This window comes from Melopsittacus undulatus, chromosome 4, assembly GCF_012275295.1.
Source record: "Melopsittacus undulatus isolate bMelUnd1 chromosome 4, bMelUnd1.mat.Z, whole genome shotgun sequence".
NCBI lineage: Eukaryota > Metazoa > Chordata > Aves > Psittaciformes > Psittaculidae > Melopsittacus > Melopsittacus undulatus.
This window is the reverse complement of record NC_047530.1, coordinates 51,001,298-51,019,190: the sequence shown is the minus strand read 5'-3', so window position 1 is coordinate 51,019,190 and position 17,893 is coordinate 51,001,298. Positions and strand designations below refer to the sequence as shown.

The window sequence follows — 17,893 nt, the reverse complement described above, 5'->3', positions numbered from 1 at the left end:
TAAGTGGGATTTAAGTGAGGAAAATATGCCCTGAAAATTAACCCTCCTCAGGGAGGGAATCCCACACAAGCAGCCTTTGGGGCTCATTCTGCACCCTCCAAGCTGGCAGGCACAGGAATAGGTAACAGGTCAAATTTCTGGCCATCCTTTCCATCAACAAACTGCAGAATAGAGTTGCAAGCAAATCGGTGCAACCAGTTTGCATGCATGCAAAGGCACAGTAGCACTGCTTTTGCATCAAGCCAGGATATCTCCATACACCCCACTTGAAAACCCCAGCATGGCAGAGGAAGGGCTGAAAGGAGGAACAGCTGAAAGGAGGAAGATGGGGCCAGATGGTGTCCACATTCCTCAGTGCTCTCTGAGGAACACACTCCTTGAATTCTTACCTCCAGGACCTGAAGCAGAAGATGAAGAGGACAAGGGTACCAATAAAAAAAGATGGCAGTAAGAAGTGGTATCTGAGAACTTTCCTCTTCCTAACAGTTTAAGAAAGTGTAGGTAAGGGCAGCACAAACTATTTTCTGTCTCTGCACCATAGAAATGTTATTACTTGCAAGGTCACCTCCATGGAAAGGTTTCTCCATTAGATGGTTCCAATTAGGATAGCCAGCTCATTAGAGTGCTGGGTTCCCATACAGACAACTATATTGATCTCATCTAACTGTATAAGCAGGCTATGGAGGACTTTTCAACTTTTTTTTTCAACAGTTAACATTGCCAGTGCTTTTGGTTGAATCTTGTGATGTTCTCAGGTCCATTAGGTGAGGAGCTAAGCTCTGTGCTTCATTTATCTGATCACTCCTTGAGTAGTGTTCTGCATGCTGCTCCATCTCACCCAAACACCACTCATCCCCATTTTACAGTCAATTACCCCCAGTAACAATGAAGAATGAAGCAAGATTACAAGGATCTCTTAAATGGGACAGGCACACAGAAAGCCCCTTTCCTGCGTATGTTAAGCTCCTTTTCTTCTTGTCACTCAGTTTGATGTTTCTTCTCCTGCACTTTCCACTCATGCAGAGGGTTGCAAGGTCTTGGAAAACAGCTTTGCTGCAGGAACTCCTGTATCAATAAACTCCTCAGAGTTGCCATCATTACAACATCTTCCTCAAATTTTATTAAATGCTTACAAAAAGAAAAAAGAAACCATCCAGGATGCAGTAAATGGAAGCAGAAAGCACACTGATGCTGGAGAGAGAGAGAAGCTGCCCTCCCTCCAGGAGAGCAGAAACAAGTTGCAAAATGAAGGTGACATGAGAAAAGGGTAGGAATAAGAATATAAAGAGGGGATGGGGGCATGCTAACACCATGACATAGGAAGACATGGGAGAGTTCAGAAACAGCCCTAGGAGCTGATTTACAGACCTCAGGCCCAAGGCAAGAGCAACACTTTTTAGGGGCTTAGTTTCTGCATGTTCACAGCAAGCTCTGACCTCCCCAAACAACTCAGTAGGATGCCCTTTCACTGAGGCAGCTTTCAGTGTAAGAACAGCCGCTGTTTCCCAGTTATCCTGTCCTTCTTCAGGAGCACTGCGGGTGGATTGTCAACATGCCCACCACCACCACTGACATGCACAAAAACTGTTACAATCACTGGCACTGGAGCCTCCACGTTAGGAGCAAGCAAATCTCTTTCACAGAGAAAGGAGATAATACCAGCAGCCAGCACTCCTTACCTGGGAAAGGAGACTTCCAATCCATGTTAGGGAGAGGAAGGCAGCAGCTATTTGAAACAAAGCTGCTATTGGCACTGCTGAGACTGAGAAGTGGCAGGAACATTGTGGTATGAGTAAGTAACTGTGATTAATGGATGATCTGGGAAATAAGACTAAAAAACAGCACTAAGTTGACAGTGACTTGATGTACACAGAATCCAGCAGATGGAAATCCCTCCAAGCAGATGCTGTAGAGGGACAGAGGCTGCATTGTAAACAGGGGAAGACTTTACCCACAGCTATCACCAACATGGTGACAAGCAGTCCTCACAGTCTCCTTGTGCTCAGGTTATGCCCACTGCCTTCCTTCCAAACACTGATTCTTTTGCCAGGTTTCTGTTGACCTCCATCTCTCCCAGCACCAAGAGCCATCAAAGGTAGAAGCTCTTCATCACATAGCAAAAGCCCTGACAGCTCAACAGATCCCCCTCTTCCAACACTTGGATGGAAGAGAGGGAGCAGAGCACAGCCTCCCATCTCCATAGCAGAGCCAGATTGAAAAAACAAAGGAAAAAGAAAAAAATGCCAGAGTCACATTGAAGGTTATAACAAGGGTAGGTTTTTCCAGCTGATCTAGTTCCTTCCATCCATCCGGAGGCAGCATGGGGTATTACTCATACCCTGAGAGCAGTCAGGCTGTACCAAAGCAGGTTGGCATCAGGCAGAAGAGAAACATCCTTCAATTATCTTCTATGGAGCAGAGGAAATAGTGGCATTGAGAGTTGCATCAAGCCAGGACCAAGCTCAGCTGTAAGACAAGAAATCAACAGGTTTATTCATACCATTTGGCCCGCCACCAGCCATATCCCAGGCTGTACAGAGGCTGCATCTTGATGGCAATTACAGGTGGTTTTGTCCCACCCATTTAACAGAGCCCTGTGAAACATCCCATAAAGCTTCAGCACTGCAGGACAACCAACCATGCCACATGCCCATGGCACAGCAGGTGCTGAGGGCTGCGCACCCAGCAGAGGTCACGGCTGCCCAGGCAGAGGGAGGAACATTCTCCTACCCAGCCATCTCCTCTCAAGGAGGAGGAGATGAGCAGGTTTCCTTCCAAGCCACTGAAACGGAGAGCATGTTCCTGCAGCCCCTGGCAGCCATAGCTCGCTGCCTGGGACCATCTGCAGCAGTATCGGGTTCCTGCAGCTCTCCATCTGCTCCATGCACAACAGCTGGTGCAGCCGAAGGGCTCCACGTGCAAATGACTTTTCCATCACATGATAAATGACTCCTCCATGCTGACACCATCCCCACCATTCCTGCTTTAGGGCTGATGCAGAGAGAATGGAGTTCAGGAGAACAGTTGGGCTCCAAAGGTGGGTGACCTCCCCTCCACCCACAGGCATTCAACCAGTAGCAGGGAAGCTTAACTCTTCGAAGGTTTCTTGACTCAGCCTCTAGCTCAATTTCCTTCCAGCTTACCACAAACACACCTGAGTTCCCATCCAGTTTTCCCTGGATTTTCAGCTCTGGCCTTTCCGATGGCAATAAAGCAAGTCTGTCTGTCCCTTTGCTTTTGCTTCACTATGCAGCAAGGGGGAAGATGCTCACAAGTCCTGCTCATTGCAGAATTTCTCCTGAGCACAAACCTCTGAAGGAGACTCATCAAACAAAGCCAAGCATGACAGAGAAGGCAAATAAATTAAAAGCCAATTTCCTTTTTTCTGTCTCTTAGCATCTCTCTGCCTTGCTAATCAAACACACAGATGCCAGCACAGTCACATGCCATGGAAGTTACCACCCACAAGGTCTCCAGGGCCACAGAACAGCAGGTTTCAAGTCAGATGAGATGCTGAGATAGTAGCAAAAGTGGTTAAGAACGCTATTGTAAGACACCAAAAATCTGAGGCTGTAGGGTATAAAGCAGCCTTGAACTCTAGGAACAGAGGAAAACCTCTCATACTGCATGTAGATTATATGTAAACTTCTTACTCCAAGAACGCCCATGCCCTCCTCAGTAGAATCCTGCAGTCTGCAGCCAATCCCAGGCAAAATCCTGCTATGACCTATACAGTAAGGTCCCTTTTTGTGGGGTACAGCTGTCCATAGAAAACACTAAAACAGGTCACCAGTATTTGGGAAGTTCACTATCCTGCCTCTTTAGTATTCCCAACACAAACCTGATGTAGATCAACCTTGTGATTCTGGTTTATCAGTGCTGCTAGACCACAGCTCATCTTGTAGGACAGGCTGTCCATGGAACCACATTAAATGGGAGCAGATGAAATCAGTCCACAATCAATCCTAACAGATGTATGTACTAGCTCATCTCGCAGCAGATAAAAATCACACATGCAACTACCAATTCCTATACAATCCGAACCACAGCAGTGATGCACAAAAGCAAGTATGCACCTCTCCAACTGAAGCATTTTCACTTTCTGACCCAGAAGAATCTAGAATATCCACAAGGCTAGGGAGGAGAACAGGTATATGAAAAAGGAATGGGCTCTCAGCCTTTATTTCAGGCCAGTGCAGACTTGTTTCTAAGAGTAGCTATTGGAATAGAGCAAGTCCTAATGCCAGCCTTCTGCCTAAGGCATGATGCTGATAAGCCACTGGGAATGCACAACAGTTGTTACCCCCAACTAACATAAATCCCCTCAGAGCCCCCTCATCAAAACAACAGGAGGAGTCTCATGCCTGTAGCCAAAATAAATCCTAGAATCACAAAATAGTTTGTGTTGGAAGGGACCTTTAAAGGCCATCTGGTCCAACTCTCCTGCAACAGGCAGGGACATCTTCAACTAGATGTGGTTGCGCAGAGCCTCATCCAGCCTGACCTTGAATGTCTCCAGGGATGGGGCTTCTTACAGCCCCCCTGGGAAATCTGTTGGAGTGTTTCACCATCCTCATTGTAAAGAATTTCTTCCTTATATCCAGTCAGAATCCACCCTCTTTCAATTTAAACCCATTACCCCTTGTCTTATCACAACAGGCCCTACTAAAAAGTCTGTCCCAAGTTTCTTATAAGAAAAGTTTTAAGTACTGAAAGGCCACAATAAGATCTCCCTGGAGCCTTCTCTTATCCAGGCTGAACAACCTCAGCTCTCCCAGGCTCTTCTCATAGGAGAGGTGCTCCACTCTGGACCTGCTCCAAGAGGTCTGTGTCTTCCCTGTAATTCAGAAATTAGTTGGTAGAAGTGCACCACTTGCTAGAAATTTCCTATGTCTGGCCCATCACAGCCTATGCTATGGATCACAGCTCATCCAACATGGTGAAAGCTTCATCTTGATGGCTTTGTGCACCAAATGCCACCTCTTCAGTGCTTTCATTTGCTACTGCATTTGTTGGAGTTGGTTTGGCTTTTTTTGGGGGGGGGGGGTGATTTTGGGGAGTTTTTGGTTGTTTGGAGTTTTGTTGTTGTTTAATAGCAGTCATCTTTCCGTGCCCATCCACACTCAGTCTTGTCAGATACACCAACTGCTTGTTCAGTACAGATCAGCTTCCCAGCCCAGTGCTGACAAACCCAAAAGCAACACTGAGCAGTCAAGCACAAAAAGCTGTTCTGCACTTTTGAGAGTTACATTCTGGATAGTTTTCTGCAGAGCAGGTATGCTACACACCCACACTAACCAGAGCAGGTTAGGAGCCACCAGGAAACAAGCAGAGTCAGTAGTTCCTCTGGGCAACCCAGACATCATCCCACCTCCTCCTCCTCTTCCTTGTTTTGGGATGCTCAGTTGCATCCAGCATAGGGTGCTAAAGGGCTCAGTGATTTATGCCTAGTTTCACAGCAAAAGTCAGTAACTCTGTGCTGAGCAAGAACCAGGGTAGAATCAGATTTTCTTCTGTGGGCTGCCAAAGAATCATTGCAGGTCAGAGGCTGAGTGTTTGATGCTCCCCAGCCTTGTTCAGGAAGAGAAGAGAGACTAATTTCATCTTCCTATCCCCAACACAGACCCTTAGCTCCACTATGCAGGTAATCTAATTGGTGCTCACCAGAAAGGATTTGGTGGCAAGTTAGCAACAGAGAGCAGTTGTGTATCTCCCCAGGAGCAGCACAATGCCAGCTAGAGGCTGTCTAGCTGCAATTGCCACTGGGGATAAGATCTGACTCGGACCACAACCCATTTCTGTTTCACTGAAGAATGAGTGATAGAGGCAGGACAGTGGCAATGCTCCCCAACAGAAAGGGAAAACTAGGTTTTAAACTGAGTGCAGGAGGAGAAGATTGCCACTGTGCTTGGTACAACAACAAAACTACAATCAGAGTTAGTTTTGTGACAAAGTCCTAACTCACCAGATAAACACGGCTTTTTTAAGCCCCACGTTTCACAGGGATGTCTTTATGGCAGCTGAAATTAATCAAGGCCAGTGTTTATTTTGATTCAAATGAATCATGTAGTTTATGACCTATGTTGTACATTACATTGTATCAGAGTATTAATAATAGGAATTCTGAAAGCCATGAAGTGGTACCAATTTATGCCTCTGGAAAATGTTTTAAAGCTTCAGAATTTCAGACCTGCTCTGTTTCTCTAGACAGTTCCTTCTAAATTGCATTAGGAGTTGCCAAGACACAAATGTCTGGGATCCCAAGGAGCTCTCACTGGATTTTAATCTAACAACAGCAGAGAGAGGGCTACAGATTCAGTAATACTGCTTCCCTCACTACATCTCTAAATCTACATCCACACTACCACATCCCCCATCTATATCCCACACTACCCTCAAGACTGGATGAGGGTTCCTTGGGAGATTAAGGAAACCAAAACAGATGCTTTTCTTCCACAATTCTGACTCTATACTCATAGCTTTTGGAGAGAGGAAAGGAGGCCTTATGTATGAATATTTCAGGTATAGCCCAGCACTAAGCCCATGTCAACGCTAAGATTTTTGTTTTCTTTCAGGAGATGCCAATGCTGATAACAGTATCATCCTCCATCCAGCCTGCTCCCATTCACCACCACCTTTCTCCTCCTCCTACCCTACCAAAGCCCAGTAAGGACAACCTGCAGCTCCAGCGGCTGCTGAAGAAGGCAGCCAAGAAGAATGCTATCCGAGCTTCAGAGCACACCAAGTCCTTTCGGTCCAGCCTCTCACCCGTGAATGAGGCCAGCTCTGACCTAGAGCACAATGAGAGCGCTGCCCCAGCAGAGGCCCTCGAAACCACCATGCCTGCCTCTACCAGCCTCCCAACCCGACTCTCCATCAAGCCCATCATTCACCGTGTCCCCTCCCCTTTCCGAAAGAGCAAGCCTTTCACACTGAAGGTCACTGAGCAGAGGCGCATTGCTGAACACGTCATGCTCACAAACTCCCCAGCCATGCCCCTGCTACACAAGCCAGAAGCTCCCGAGACTCCACAACAGCCTGAAGACACAGACACCCACCTTCCCTCTCTACACGACCCTCCGATATCTATTTTCCCCCAGCCTCCTCCTACCAGCACACCCGGTAAAGAAAGTGCACCAGAGGTTACCTACATCACCAAGGTGCACACTTATTTTCACCGTGTCAAGCCACCCACAGCTAAGACAACCACATCAAATCAGACCCAGGGAACCATCAGCCATGAAGACAAAAGGCCTTCTTCACCAGCACCTGAAACAAGCTGCTCTCAACCATCCCCAGGGCAGATACCCACCCTGCTCAATGACAGCAAGGCCACGTCTACTGCACTGGAGCCCCCCCTCCTTTCTGCTGCAGAGGCAGAGCCTCCTAAGCAAGCTCCTAGGCCTGCTCTTACTGAAGATTCCATCAAGACCCCTTCACTCAAGCCCAGCATTGCCAGTGGTCACACTGATAAGCCTATGACCCACAGAAGCAACACTGAAATGTCTGGATCAGAGACAGCACCCAAATTACCCAAGCAAGACCAGGACACCCAAAAACCATCCACACCCAGCACTCCCTGCATGCAAGCACACCCAGAAATAGAGACCCCAGAACAAGCTGACAGTACCAGTGCCACCTCCACAGACATCAAAGCAGAACATGTCATTCAACCTCAGCTGACGCCCAGCTTGCCAAACACCAGCCCTTCCCTCAAAGCTGAACCAACACTATCACCAGTAGAAGAAGCAAGACCTCCTAGTGCCAGTGGCTGGCATCGCCTCAGGAAGCACTTAATGGTGCAGCCAGAAGCACCCAGCTTGCCAGCATCTGAGCCAGAAAAGTTGGGACAGGAGGAAGGGAACAAGGAGAAGGAAGAGAACAGCTCTCAAGCAATCACACAAGACTGCAGGCTGTTTAAATCAAAGGCCACAAGGATGTGGGATGCTATTTTATACCAGATGACAGTCAACAGGGAGAGGAAGAAGCAAGCAGAAGAGAAGAAACTGCGAAAGGAGGAAAGCTTATTTCTTCCCCGCCGCTTACCCATCCTTCTACACAAGCCACGTTTTGATGCCCGAAAACTGAGGGAACTGGCTACCAAACCCATGACAAAGATCACCACTGCTTTTGAGGTGAGCCGGTTTAGACCCAAAGCAGCTGAGGAGCACACTGAGAGCTTTAACAGAACAGCATCAGGATGGTCAGCCAACTGAAGCCAGGCTGCTTCAACAGGCCCACATCTCTGGAGGTTCTTACATGGCACCAAGCAAGAGAACACCCATGACTAAGGTTTACTGCCCAGAGCCAAGCACAAGGAAAAAATAAAATGAAATAAAACCCCTTCAAGCCAGCAGCCTCATGCTGTGGGTTTAAGGTTTACTCTCCATGTGTATATAAACTTAAATGCATAACATACCACATCCACAAGTCATGAGCCAGGAAAACAAACATACACATGCCCTTGTTCTAAAAAGGGCAACCACTGTATGCAATAGCATAGGGAAGAGAAGGTAGGCACACAGTGAAGAGGACAAATTGCCTGTGGGGAAAGCCCAATTTAGAGGAGGATGATGAAATTTGGATTTATTTTGTTGTGTTTATTTAAGACCAAGATAAATACTAGAAAGAGAAGCAGCTGTAGATAAGACAACACAAAGGAATCTGTGTCACTCCATATCTGCTCTAGGGAATCTTAGAAACTCAACTCCAAGATACACATCTCTAGCTTCACCACTGAAAGTGCACCCCACACCATTCACCGACAACAAGGTGGAAACTCATCCTTCCACCGCAGGCACAGACAAGGGACTCCATAAGATATCCATCTCACTCTCAGATAGCAGTTCCCCTGCCTAAAGAAGAATGGACATCATCATTTGATGTCCGCCTTGCTCAGTCTGCTAAACGGTAGTGCACAGAACAACAATTTCATTGCAGTAATCAAGTTTTACTATTTATTTGACCCTGCTTTTAAAGTACAGCTGGAGGTTAGTGTTTTCATCATAACCAATAAGAGCCTCCTTCAGCATGTTAAATACATAGCTGGATACCCACAAGGTGCTGTTTTGAGGGGTGCTGCTAACCACATGTAGTCTTGTTTTCAGGGATAACATCATGATAGTTGCATACCTGCTGGTGCCTGATGTCCTGAGAAAAAGGGTATTTAAAACATAATCCCCAACTCTGCCCATCCACAGGAGACAACTGTGCTTTCCTTCATTACAGTTACTCTTTGCATCTCCATTGGCAGCAGGCTTCTGAGCATGAAAGCTGGAGATCAGCTATTTCTGTTTCACAAGGAACTCTGTCATATGCTGGGATGTTCCTACACAGCTAATATAGAATTGCTATGTTTAGTCCAAATAAGAAACTTGATACACAGCTCTTTACATTCTCTTCATGTGCAGAGGATATGGAGCCAACCAAAAATTTCCCCAAGCCCAACTTCAAACAGACTTGGAAACAAAACCAAGAGCCCCTTATTCTTCTTTGAAGTCTTCCAATTTTGTGATTATGCTATAAGAGCTCAGTTATCAAACATTCACTGAAGTTTTCACTTTGCTGGTCTTATTCTGGTTTGCAACCTCTTCCCTATTCCAAGAAAATAGAAGGAAGAATAAACCAAGTATCTAAATTTTGGACTTCAACATCCCATTTTTCCAAGAAAAGCTGAAAAGAGGTGGGTTGGAAATGCACCAGTCATCATGAGCAGATCACAGGTAAGCCTCTACAGGATAATTCAGCATGCTGCAAGAGAAAGCTATAGAGACAGCAGCAATACAAAAATCAAAGAGTGCAGCATAAAACATGTAGAATGCCTAATGCAGATAAAGATGACCGTACACACAGTGATAAAATGGTACTTTTGTGTAGCACAGCTAGATGGATGCCTATGCACGAGAGTCTGCATTTACAAGATCACAGCACCAGCATGAGGCAGAACAGCCAATATTGATTACCCTTGGGAGACTAAGTGAATCCAGCCAGAGAAGATGGTTCCAGAACCAATTCTGCTTTAATCTATTTTTGTCCTGCAGTGAGGACAAACACCCAGAACAAAACAGGGGTTCTCACATAATGCTTATGATTTGCATCTGCTGGGCTTCCCACCAAGCTGCAACCACAATCAATCCTGATGCAGTAGGGATGAGACTGGCTAGTGAGGGGAGCAGCTCCCACAGTGCAAAGCAGAGCAAGGCAGGTCTGCCTGCATAGGTTAGTCCTTGTGCCCCAAGAGCAAAGGGCAGGGGCACAGGGCAGACATGGCGAGTCCTGCAGAGACAGACCCTGGCATGAGAGCATCACAGGAGAACAGATACCTGGGGACAAAACATTTCCACCAGCAGCTCTGCACTAGGACTCATTGCAGCATGTCCCAGCCCAAGATGCCATGCTGAGCAAGGGAAGAGGAACGCCACCGGGCACAGAGTTTGGTTATTTTAAATGTCAAACTGCCTCAAGCAGCTGCTGGGAGACCAAATTGCCACATGGAGAAAACCTGCAGCCTGTTCAGAGATCTTGCAGCTCATGAAGAGAGCTGAGGAGAAAAAACTGTACCTGTGCTCAAGCAACTAGAAAGGTGATGAAGTGGTCTTGAGTGAGTGAAATGAGGGTGAGGCAGAGGGGTTTGGGAGCAGAAAGGCAACCACAAAGTGATCTGGCAGGATGAACATGGTTAAAGGGGGTTTAAATGGTGCTGGGACCTCACAGCACACAAAACAGCTAAAAACCCAAGAAATGAGCCAGTATCCTTCAGCTATTGCAGTCATTTTGCTGTTCAAAAAACCTTACTTTTGAATGAGCCCATAGGGCAGCAGTGTTCTGCCATGGCTATTTGGAGTGCTGGATGGATCCTAAAGGGCATCCCATGACAGTCAATGGCCTTTCAAGAAAGGATGCTAGAAAAACGGCAGAGCCAAGGTTACTTGCCTTTGAACTGCTTGCAGGAGCTCAGGTAGGGCAAATAAAACCTGCTGACAGCCTAGCAATGCCTATTTGCTACAAAGAACTGAAGCTCAGTAGGATCCTACTTGATGCATCAAAACAGACTTCAGGAAAAAGACTGATCAAAAAGAAGACCTTAAAATATGTTTCTGAAAGCCATAGGCAGAAAATCAAGTCGAGGATATAGGTCCTGCAGGCTCCTCCTTTACATCTAAAAACATAGCTTTGGCCAGGCTTGGGTTTGTACTGCTGCCCATCTCAAAGTGGTGTTTAAGAGACCTCCTGTTCTAAATGGGCACCACAAAAGTGGAAAAAACCCTAAATAAATCAAACAACAGAATGTGCTGCACTCAGAAGCCAGCTTCTTGAAGGAAAAAAAGGGGAAAGAAAAAAAGAGGAACACGGCTCCCAGAAGGATTCAAAAACAAAAGGTGTTTTGTAGTAGACAGAGCTATTTATAAGCTTGGCTACGAAATAAAGCTTCTTTTTTATAGTAGGAAAAATGAGAATGAGCTTGTTTTCACCCCCAACAACTTCCTCTCCTCTCACTGTGCCAGATGCTGCCCAGTTGGATCCAACTAGTTATCACAGCCCTGTACAACATTCCTTCTTATTGCTGCAACCCTCTACTATCATCCACTCAAGATAACACCAGGATATCTATTAACATAAACACAATATGAGCATGAGATCCAAAGACCGTTTCAAGAGGGCACAGAAACAGCAACCCAGCTCTGCTTTCCCCCTTGCTGCACATCAGAGGATAATCCTTTCTGCTCTGTTGGTCTACCCAGCACAGCAGATGTCCATGTCCTCCCCACTACAACCCTATTATAGACAGGTTCTAAGAGGTTACCAAAATCATTAAAAGTTCTTCCCCTGATTAATTCAGTAAATCTGGGAATTGGATCCCAGAACCATCTGAATTTCAGAACTATATCAGATCCCATGCTCAGCCAGAATGACCTTCAGCTATCTACTTATTCTTGCAACATAAGAGAGCATAAGAAAATACAGCAGATAGAGACTGTTCCTTTGAACTAGCAAAGGCAAGCACATCTTCACCCCAGCAGTAGCTAAGGGACTTACTCTGCAGATTAACTCAGGTATCAAGGTTTCTAGCAGCATCAGAAAGTCAGAGACCAAAACAAACCCCTACTGTGTACCCACTCCTTCCCAGCTCACAAAATCAGGCGCTTGCCCAGAAGCAAGGCTCCAGCTGTTACCATACAGTACCTTCCAACTCACCCAAAGTGTAGCTGGCAGAAATAGCCCCAGTGCCCTGCCAGAACAGCACCAGGAGTTTGTAATACAGAGCAAGGTCACACCCCACCTACCTGGTTAATGAGCTCTCCAGGCATGCTATTTCTCTGCAGCGTCATCTATCAACACCTTCTTGTACTGGCCGTGGCCCGTTGCGATGAATTTATACTTTTTGCCAGAAGGAGTGGACTGAACAGGAGAGAAAGAAAGAGCCAAAGTCAACAATTTTCTCTCTCAAATAGACAGACAAAATTAAATAACTGATGTCAGAGGAGCATGTGATATGGTTGTCTGTAATCCCACAGGACTTTGAGACAGCCTGCTCTGTACTCCCTTCCTGCCCTTCCACATAAACTCATTGCACAGACCAACCACCACTTTTTATAGGCATAAGGTAAGACAGCAAGCACAGGATGTGTATTAGCAAAGGGAAGATGCAATGCAAGCCATCATGAGGGAGGGCTCATCTATAGCCCGGACCTCCCAAACCAGAGTTAATTTCACCCATGGAAAAAGCTAGTTTCATTTACCACATACTGGCAGCATACTGACCCAGGAACAGGCAAGATACTTTGATCTTCCTCTCCCAGCATGGAAAATTTGAACAGCAGCTGCTTGCTGCATTTTAAAAGGCATTCCCACAGACATACTGTAGGCACAAAACATCAAATTCATATGCAAGTGTTGACACTGCTTTAGATTCACTTCCACTTCATTTTGCATGTTTTTTTTACTCTCAAGGTTAAAAGCTATAACAAGAACAAAGTAACTCACATATGCAGTTCAGTTTGAGTCTAGAAGGCTGGGGCTTCCAACATATGGGCCAAGAGCAACAGGTTATTCAAGAGATCCCGCAGTATTATTATAAAATGGATTTTGCCCCCATTTTCACTAGGTCTGAAGTGGTAGCTGCTCACTTTTGGGACAAGGTTTTAAGGTAAGCAACAGGTTATTCAAGGTTTTAAGGTAAGCAACAGGTTATTCAAGAGATCCCGCAGTATTATTAGTTATAAAATGGATTTTGCCCCCATTTTCACTAGGTCTGAAGCGGTAGCTGCTCACTTTTGGGACAAGGTTTTAAGGTAAGCAATGGCATTGTTAGGTACTGCTTGTATCTATCAATGCAGTTGCATACCTACAGAACACCACCATCTTCTTAATGCTTCCAACCCAGTCAAGAGCTCTATTCTTTTTCACAACAGATCAAGTACTTTCTTACTCAGATGCTAACTCACCTTGGTATTGGTCTCCGGTTTGGGATTGCCCTTCTGTTCCCAAAGGCTTCTTTTACTCACAATGTCTCCAGCCACAATATCCTGAGAAAATTATGTTCTTATTAGTATTCTCTGCTAACACTGCTGAACATGCCTTTGCTCACATCTTTCAAGCCCACATGTTTGACTTTCTTTTTATTTATAATATCACATCATCTGGCCTATGACAAACTGCAGCTAAAACCCATGACTATGAAAACTTCTTCCTGTTCACAGTATACCCTATGTTTTCCTCTCTCTCACCCTTCAACAAAAGCCTGGATCAGAGATCCAAGATGTTTATTTTCTTAAGTACATTAAGTATTTAAAACATGTTAACACCAAGCCTTTTTTTATGTGGAAGGAATTTTGCTCACATAAACACAGATTTGCAATCAGTGTGTGACAGAATCAACCTCACTCAAAATGACAAAGTGAAATTAAGAGAGTAATGCATTATACTCTCTGCCTTTTTCAAGTTTACAAGATTTATCATCTTGGTACAAGATGCAACTTTGTGCTCAACAACTGGAGCTCAGTTCTAGTCCCTGAAGAAGACATACACATTCTCCCCACCAGCTGATTTGATACCTGGTTCTAAATAAAACCTCAATCAGTATTACAGAGGCTTTCCTTGGGCATACTACCCAGGAACAATTTGGGATCCTAGCACAGGCGATGCAAAGCTCTGAGGTATGAGGCCTTGCATCCTGAAGGAAAAAATTGATCTCTAATATAGATAACTTTAAAGCTGGTACCAACAACAACAAGCTAACACAAATGTAATGTTTATTGTGCCCAGAGGCCAGTCCCTCTTCCCCTACACAAGCAACACAAGCCCTGCAAGTGCCATACCTTACAGGGCAAGGATTTCACAGCAGACTGAGCTGTGACCTCTCCAGTCTCCCATAGGCTTTTTGTACTGGCTACCATCATGCTCGTGGTGGGAAGGTCAAGAACAGGTTGCCGAACAGGTTTTGGAGCCTTTGTGGAGGTCTGGAAAGTAAACGGAGAGAGGTCACCATCAAGGAGCATGTGCTTTCTTTCCCCACCCCTGTAACTGGAGGTCCTCAGGGATGAGGGATTGTAAAAGACAATTTATAGGGTCTTGCTAGCTCCTGCCAGATGCTCCCACCCTTTAAGCAGGGAATATGCAGAAACTGGGATAGGACAGCTCACCAAAGAAACCTACTTCATGCTGTGGAAGGAGACAGAGACAGGTGAAAGGGCTGCTCCCATCCAAGGTGAGACCATTTAGTTGTCAATCCCCAGATGATAAGACTAAGAGGCACAGTGGGAAATCAATGCCTAGCAGAGAGGGTTCCTTGGAGACTGGGGACAGAGACAACACAGCAGCCCACCTCAATAGCCTGTGTGTACTGCTCCAGCCTGTCATCGATCTTCGACACAGGGAGGGGAGGCTGACTCTTCTTTATGCTGTTACTGGAAGGCAGAAGAGAGAAGAGTATTAAGCTGATCCCCCAGTGCTTCGAGGAAAGGGAGGACTTTGAGGGCCACAGGCAGCCTCTTGCTCCTGCCCTACCCAAAAGGGTACCTTCCAGCAGGTTCCACTTGCAGGAAGGGACCTGCTTTACCCTGGGGTCAACCCTAGAAATACCTTTTCTTTATTGAGCGATTCAGTGACTCAGTTCTGTCCGTGAGCTGAAGTGGGAGAGAAAAGACAAAGATGTTACTTTTGTCTGTGGACCTCGGATATAATTCACCTCCACTGACCATAATTCAATCATTTCTCCGCTCTAACTCCTCACCCAGATTTTGTTAGAAACGTCTCACTCAATTCCATGTCCCCACACTGGTTGGAAGACACTGTCATCCCCTTTCCTTCTCCCTGCCCAGGCAGGTGAGCAGAATCCCACAGTTTCAGGTGCAAAACAACAACATGTGGCTTGACTGAAACAGCTGAAACAACAACCAAGATCATTTTCTCTACTCCCTCTGCCCAAGGGTTAGGAATCTTTCTCAGACACTTGGTTTCCTAGACAGACACAACAGAGAACACAGCAAGTGTGGAAAGACAAGGGGGAAAAACAGAGGTACTGCCAGCTAAGTCTGTAGAAGAGTAGCCAAGCTTGAGAGCAGCACAGGTATGAGTCACATTGACTTATCCACACCAGAAAAGCACACAGGACAAGTCAGCACATGAAGCCACTTGCAAGGCAGCCCCTTCAGGTCAAGCCATTGGAAAAGTGAGTTTTACATAGGAAGCCCCTGTGCAAGAATACTTTGGCCAAAGCAAAGGAAGGCAAATACTTCCTAACCACTGAGTAAAGGAAAGCTGAAATGTTTTTAGCTAAACTTCACAGCATTTGCATGCCCCCCAAAACAATAACACAATGAGAAAAATCACTTTCAAGTTAAGAGGGAGCTCTTTGTCAACACCACCTCTTATAGAGCCAAGGAGCAGCAACCAAGTAACAAGGAGCTTTCTCTCCCTGTACAGCTACTGTCTGTGCCATGGGAAACATCACCTACCAAGTTAGCAGATAGGAAGCAGCACTAGGTGCTCATTTTAAGATACTTTCAGGATGCCAGTGCTAAATTTTAGCTAAGCAGAAAACAAAACAGTGTCACAGAGAGCATACATTTAACAGCTGTGCCCAAGAGCACAGGGCCCATAAGAGATGAGCACAACCATCAAACAGTACAACCCTGGCTAATAGAGATGCCCTAACAGTCATCACTCTGCAGGGTCCCTGCACAGCAGCATCACAGATATCCATCCCATCACCCAACTTTTCCTGCTGGGCAGGCTGTCTGCCTGCTGCTAGGTTACTCCTTTGCTTTGTGCCATGAGAATTATGCTTGTGTCTGAGCCATGAGTCCAGAGACTGGGTTGCTCATTCCTCTGGGATACTGATGGGCAGGCTGGCACCTCATGGGACATAAAAGCATCCAACAGGGGAATCTGGTAGATCCCTGCCTATGCCTCATCTGTTCAACCACAAGTCAATGAGATATCAGTAGGAAGAAGCCTTGCCAGCTCTGCCAATAGAGAGATGCTGTGCAGGTACAAGCCACCCAGAGGTGCTTCCAAAATGTCATAAATGAACATCAAGTTACATAGAAGGGTCTAGGAAAGGCTGCAGGTGACAGTGAATCTCAGCACAACACTCTAGGCGTGAACAAACTTTTCCTAAGCTATTTGGAGACCACCTCCCCATGCCCCATAGGGCAATTCCTTGCAGTGAGAGTCGTGCACTTCTCTGGTCCAAAGCACTTTCTGAAGGTCAGACGAAACCACAGTCGCTCACTCAGCCAACCTTAAAACTCAGAATTCACAAGAAGCCTGGGACAAAATGGGGCTGGTACAAGGCTTCACCCCTGCTGCCACACATCTATTTCAGCCCCCAGGCCACACTGGCCCTCTGAACCCCAAAGAGCTGCCTGCCTCAGATGTGTACCTGGCCTCTACCATCCACAGCAGATGCTCTCGTCTTTCTACTACAAGCAGTGTTTGTGCTGAGTGATCCTGTGCCAAAACACCTCCTTGGTGGTCAGCATGTCCAATTCTTTGTGTTCACATAAAGCCCTCCTAGCTGGGGTGTAAAGATCCTCCTTCCTTTGGATCCTTTGGAAGGATCCCAAGCTCATATTTTCCCTGGACTGCTTTACATTAGGCTTTGTGTACTGGTGAGCTCTGACATTACCATTATAAAACAGACCATATTTCTAAACCTTCCCCAGGGCTACTCCTAGCATTAGCAGGTAAGCTAAGGAAACTACGTGTGTTTTAGGGTTGTAATGACAAAGCTTTCAGCATATAAAAGGTGTTGGAAGTGTTTCCCTCATTTCCCTCATCCTCCAGGGATGTGTTTTGACCACCCCACCCCACCTTTCAAACCTAACATTAGCACATGGCCTGCATCCAAACCCACCCCTTCTCTCTTTTTATTTGACTTTAAAAAGGCTTCTCCATAAAGAACAAGAATCTGATGGTTGTAGAAGATGAAACCTTCTTCTTACAATCTGTTTACTTTTGCAAGAGGAGTGCTCATACAATCACTCCCTCCAGCTAGGAAATTTTGACTCAGAAGCAAAGAGCACAGTTCTAAATGCAAGAAAGCAAAGATACCAACAGGAGATTAGCAGGCTACACAGGCTCCTCACTATTTCCCTCATTGATACAATCAACAAGCTTAGGGCTTATAAAGACAAAAAGCCATTCACTACAGAAATGACTTATCTGTATCTATTGTATTTAAAAGGACATACATAGAACTGAGGATTTGTAGTAAATGCAACAAAAGTCATGAGATGCAATTCAGGTGGTGTTAAAAATGGAAGCTTTGCAAAACCATCAATGCAGAGAGATGTCATTGGGAAGAACTCTATGCTTCACAGATCTGGAATCCCAGCTTGTTTAAGATAACTTAAGTCATACTTTCTGATTTTATTCTAAGTAAGACTGG

General features: G+C 45.8%; 1 protein-coding gene across 1 annotated transcript in view; it reads right to left on the bottom strand.

Annotated features, from left to right (window-relative positions):
* Positions 1 to 1,097: 1,097 nt before the first annotated feature.
* LSP1 (lymphocyte specific protein 1) overlaps positions 1,098 to 17,893 on the bottom strand; it is a 51,253-nt gene continuing 34,457 nt past the window's right edge. The window contains exons 6-11 of the mRNA XM_005149203.3: positions 15,082 to 15,125; positions 14,825 to 14,906; positions 14,319 to 14,459; positions 13,446 to 13,526; positions 12,285 to 12,399; positions 1,098 to 2,466 (exon numbers count right to left, since the gene is read on the bottom strand). Of these exons, the coding sequence (XP_005149260.2) occupies positions 12,310 to 12,399; positions 13,446 to 13,526; positions 14,319 to 14,459; positions 14,825 to 14,906; positions 15,082 to 15,125 (438 nt within the window). The 3' untranslated portion in view covers positions 1,098 to 2,466; positions 12,285 to 12,309. The remainder of the gene's footprint in view (positions 2,467 to 12,284; positions 12,400 to 13,445; positions 13,527 to 14,318; positions 14,460 to 14,824; positions 14,907 to 15,081; positions 15,126 to 17,893) is intronic.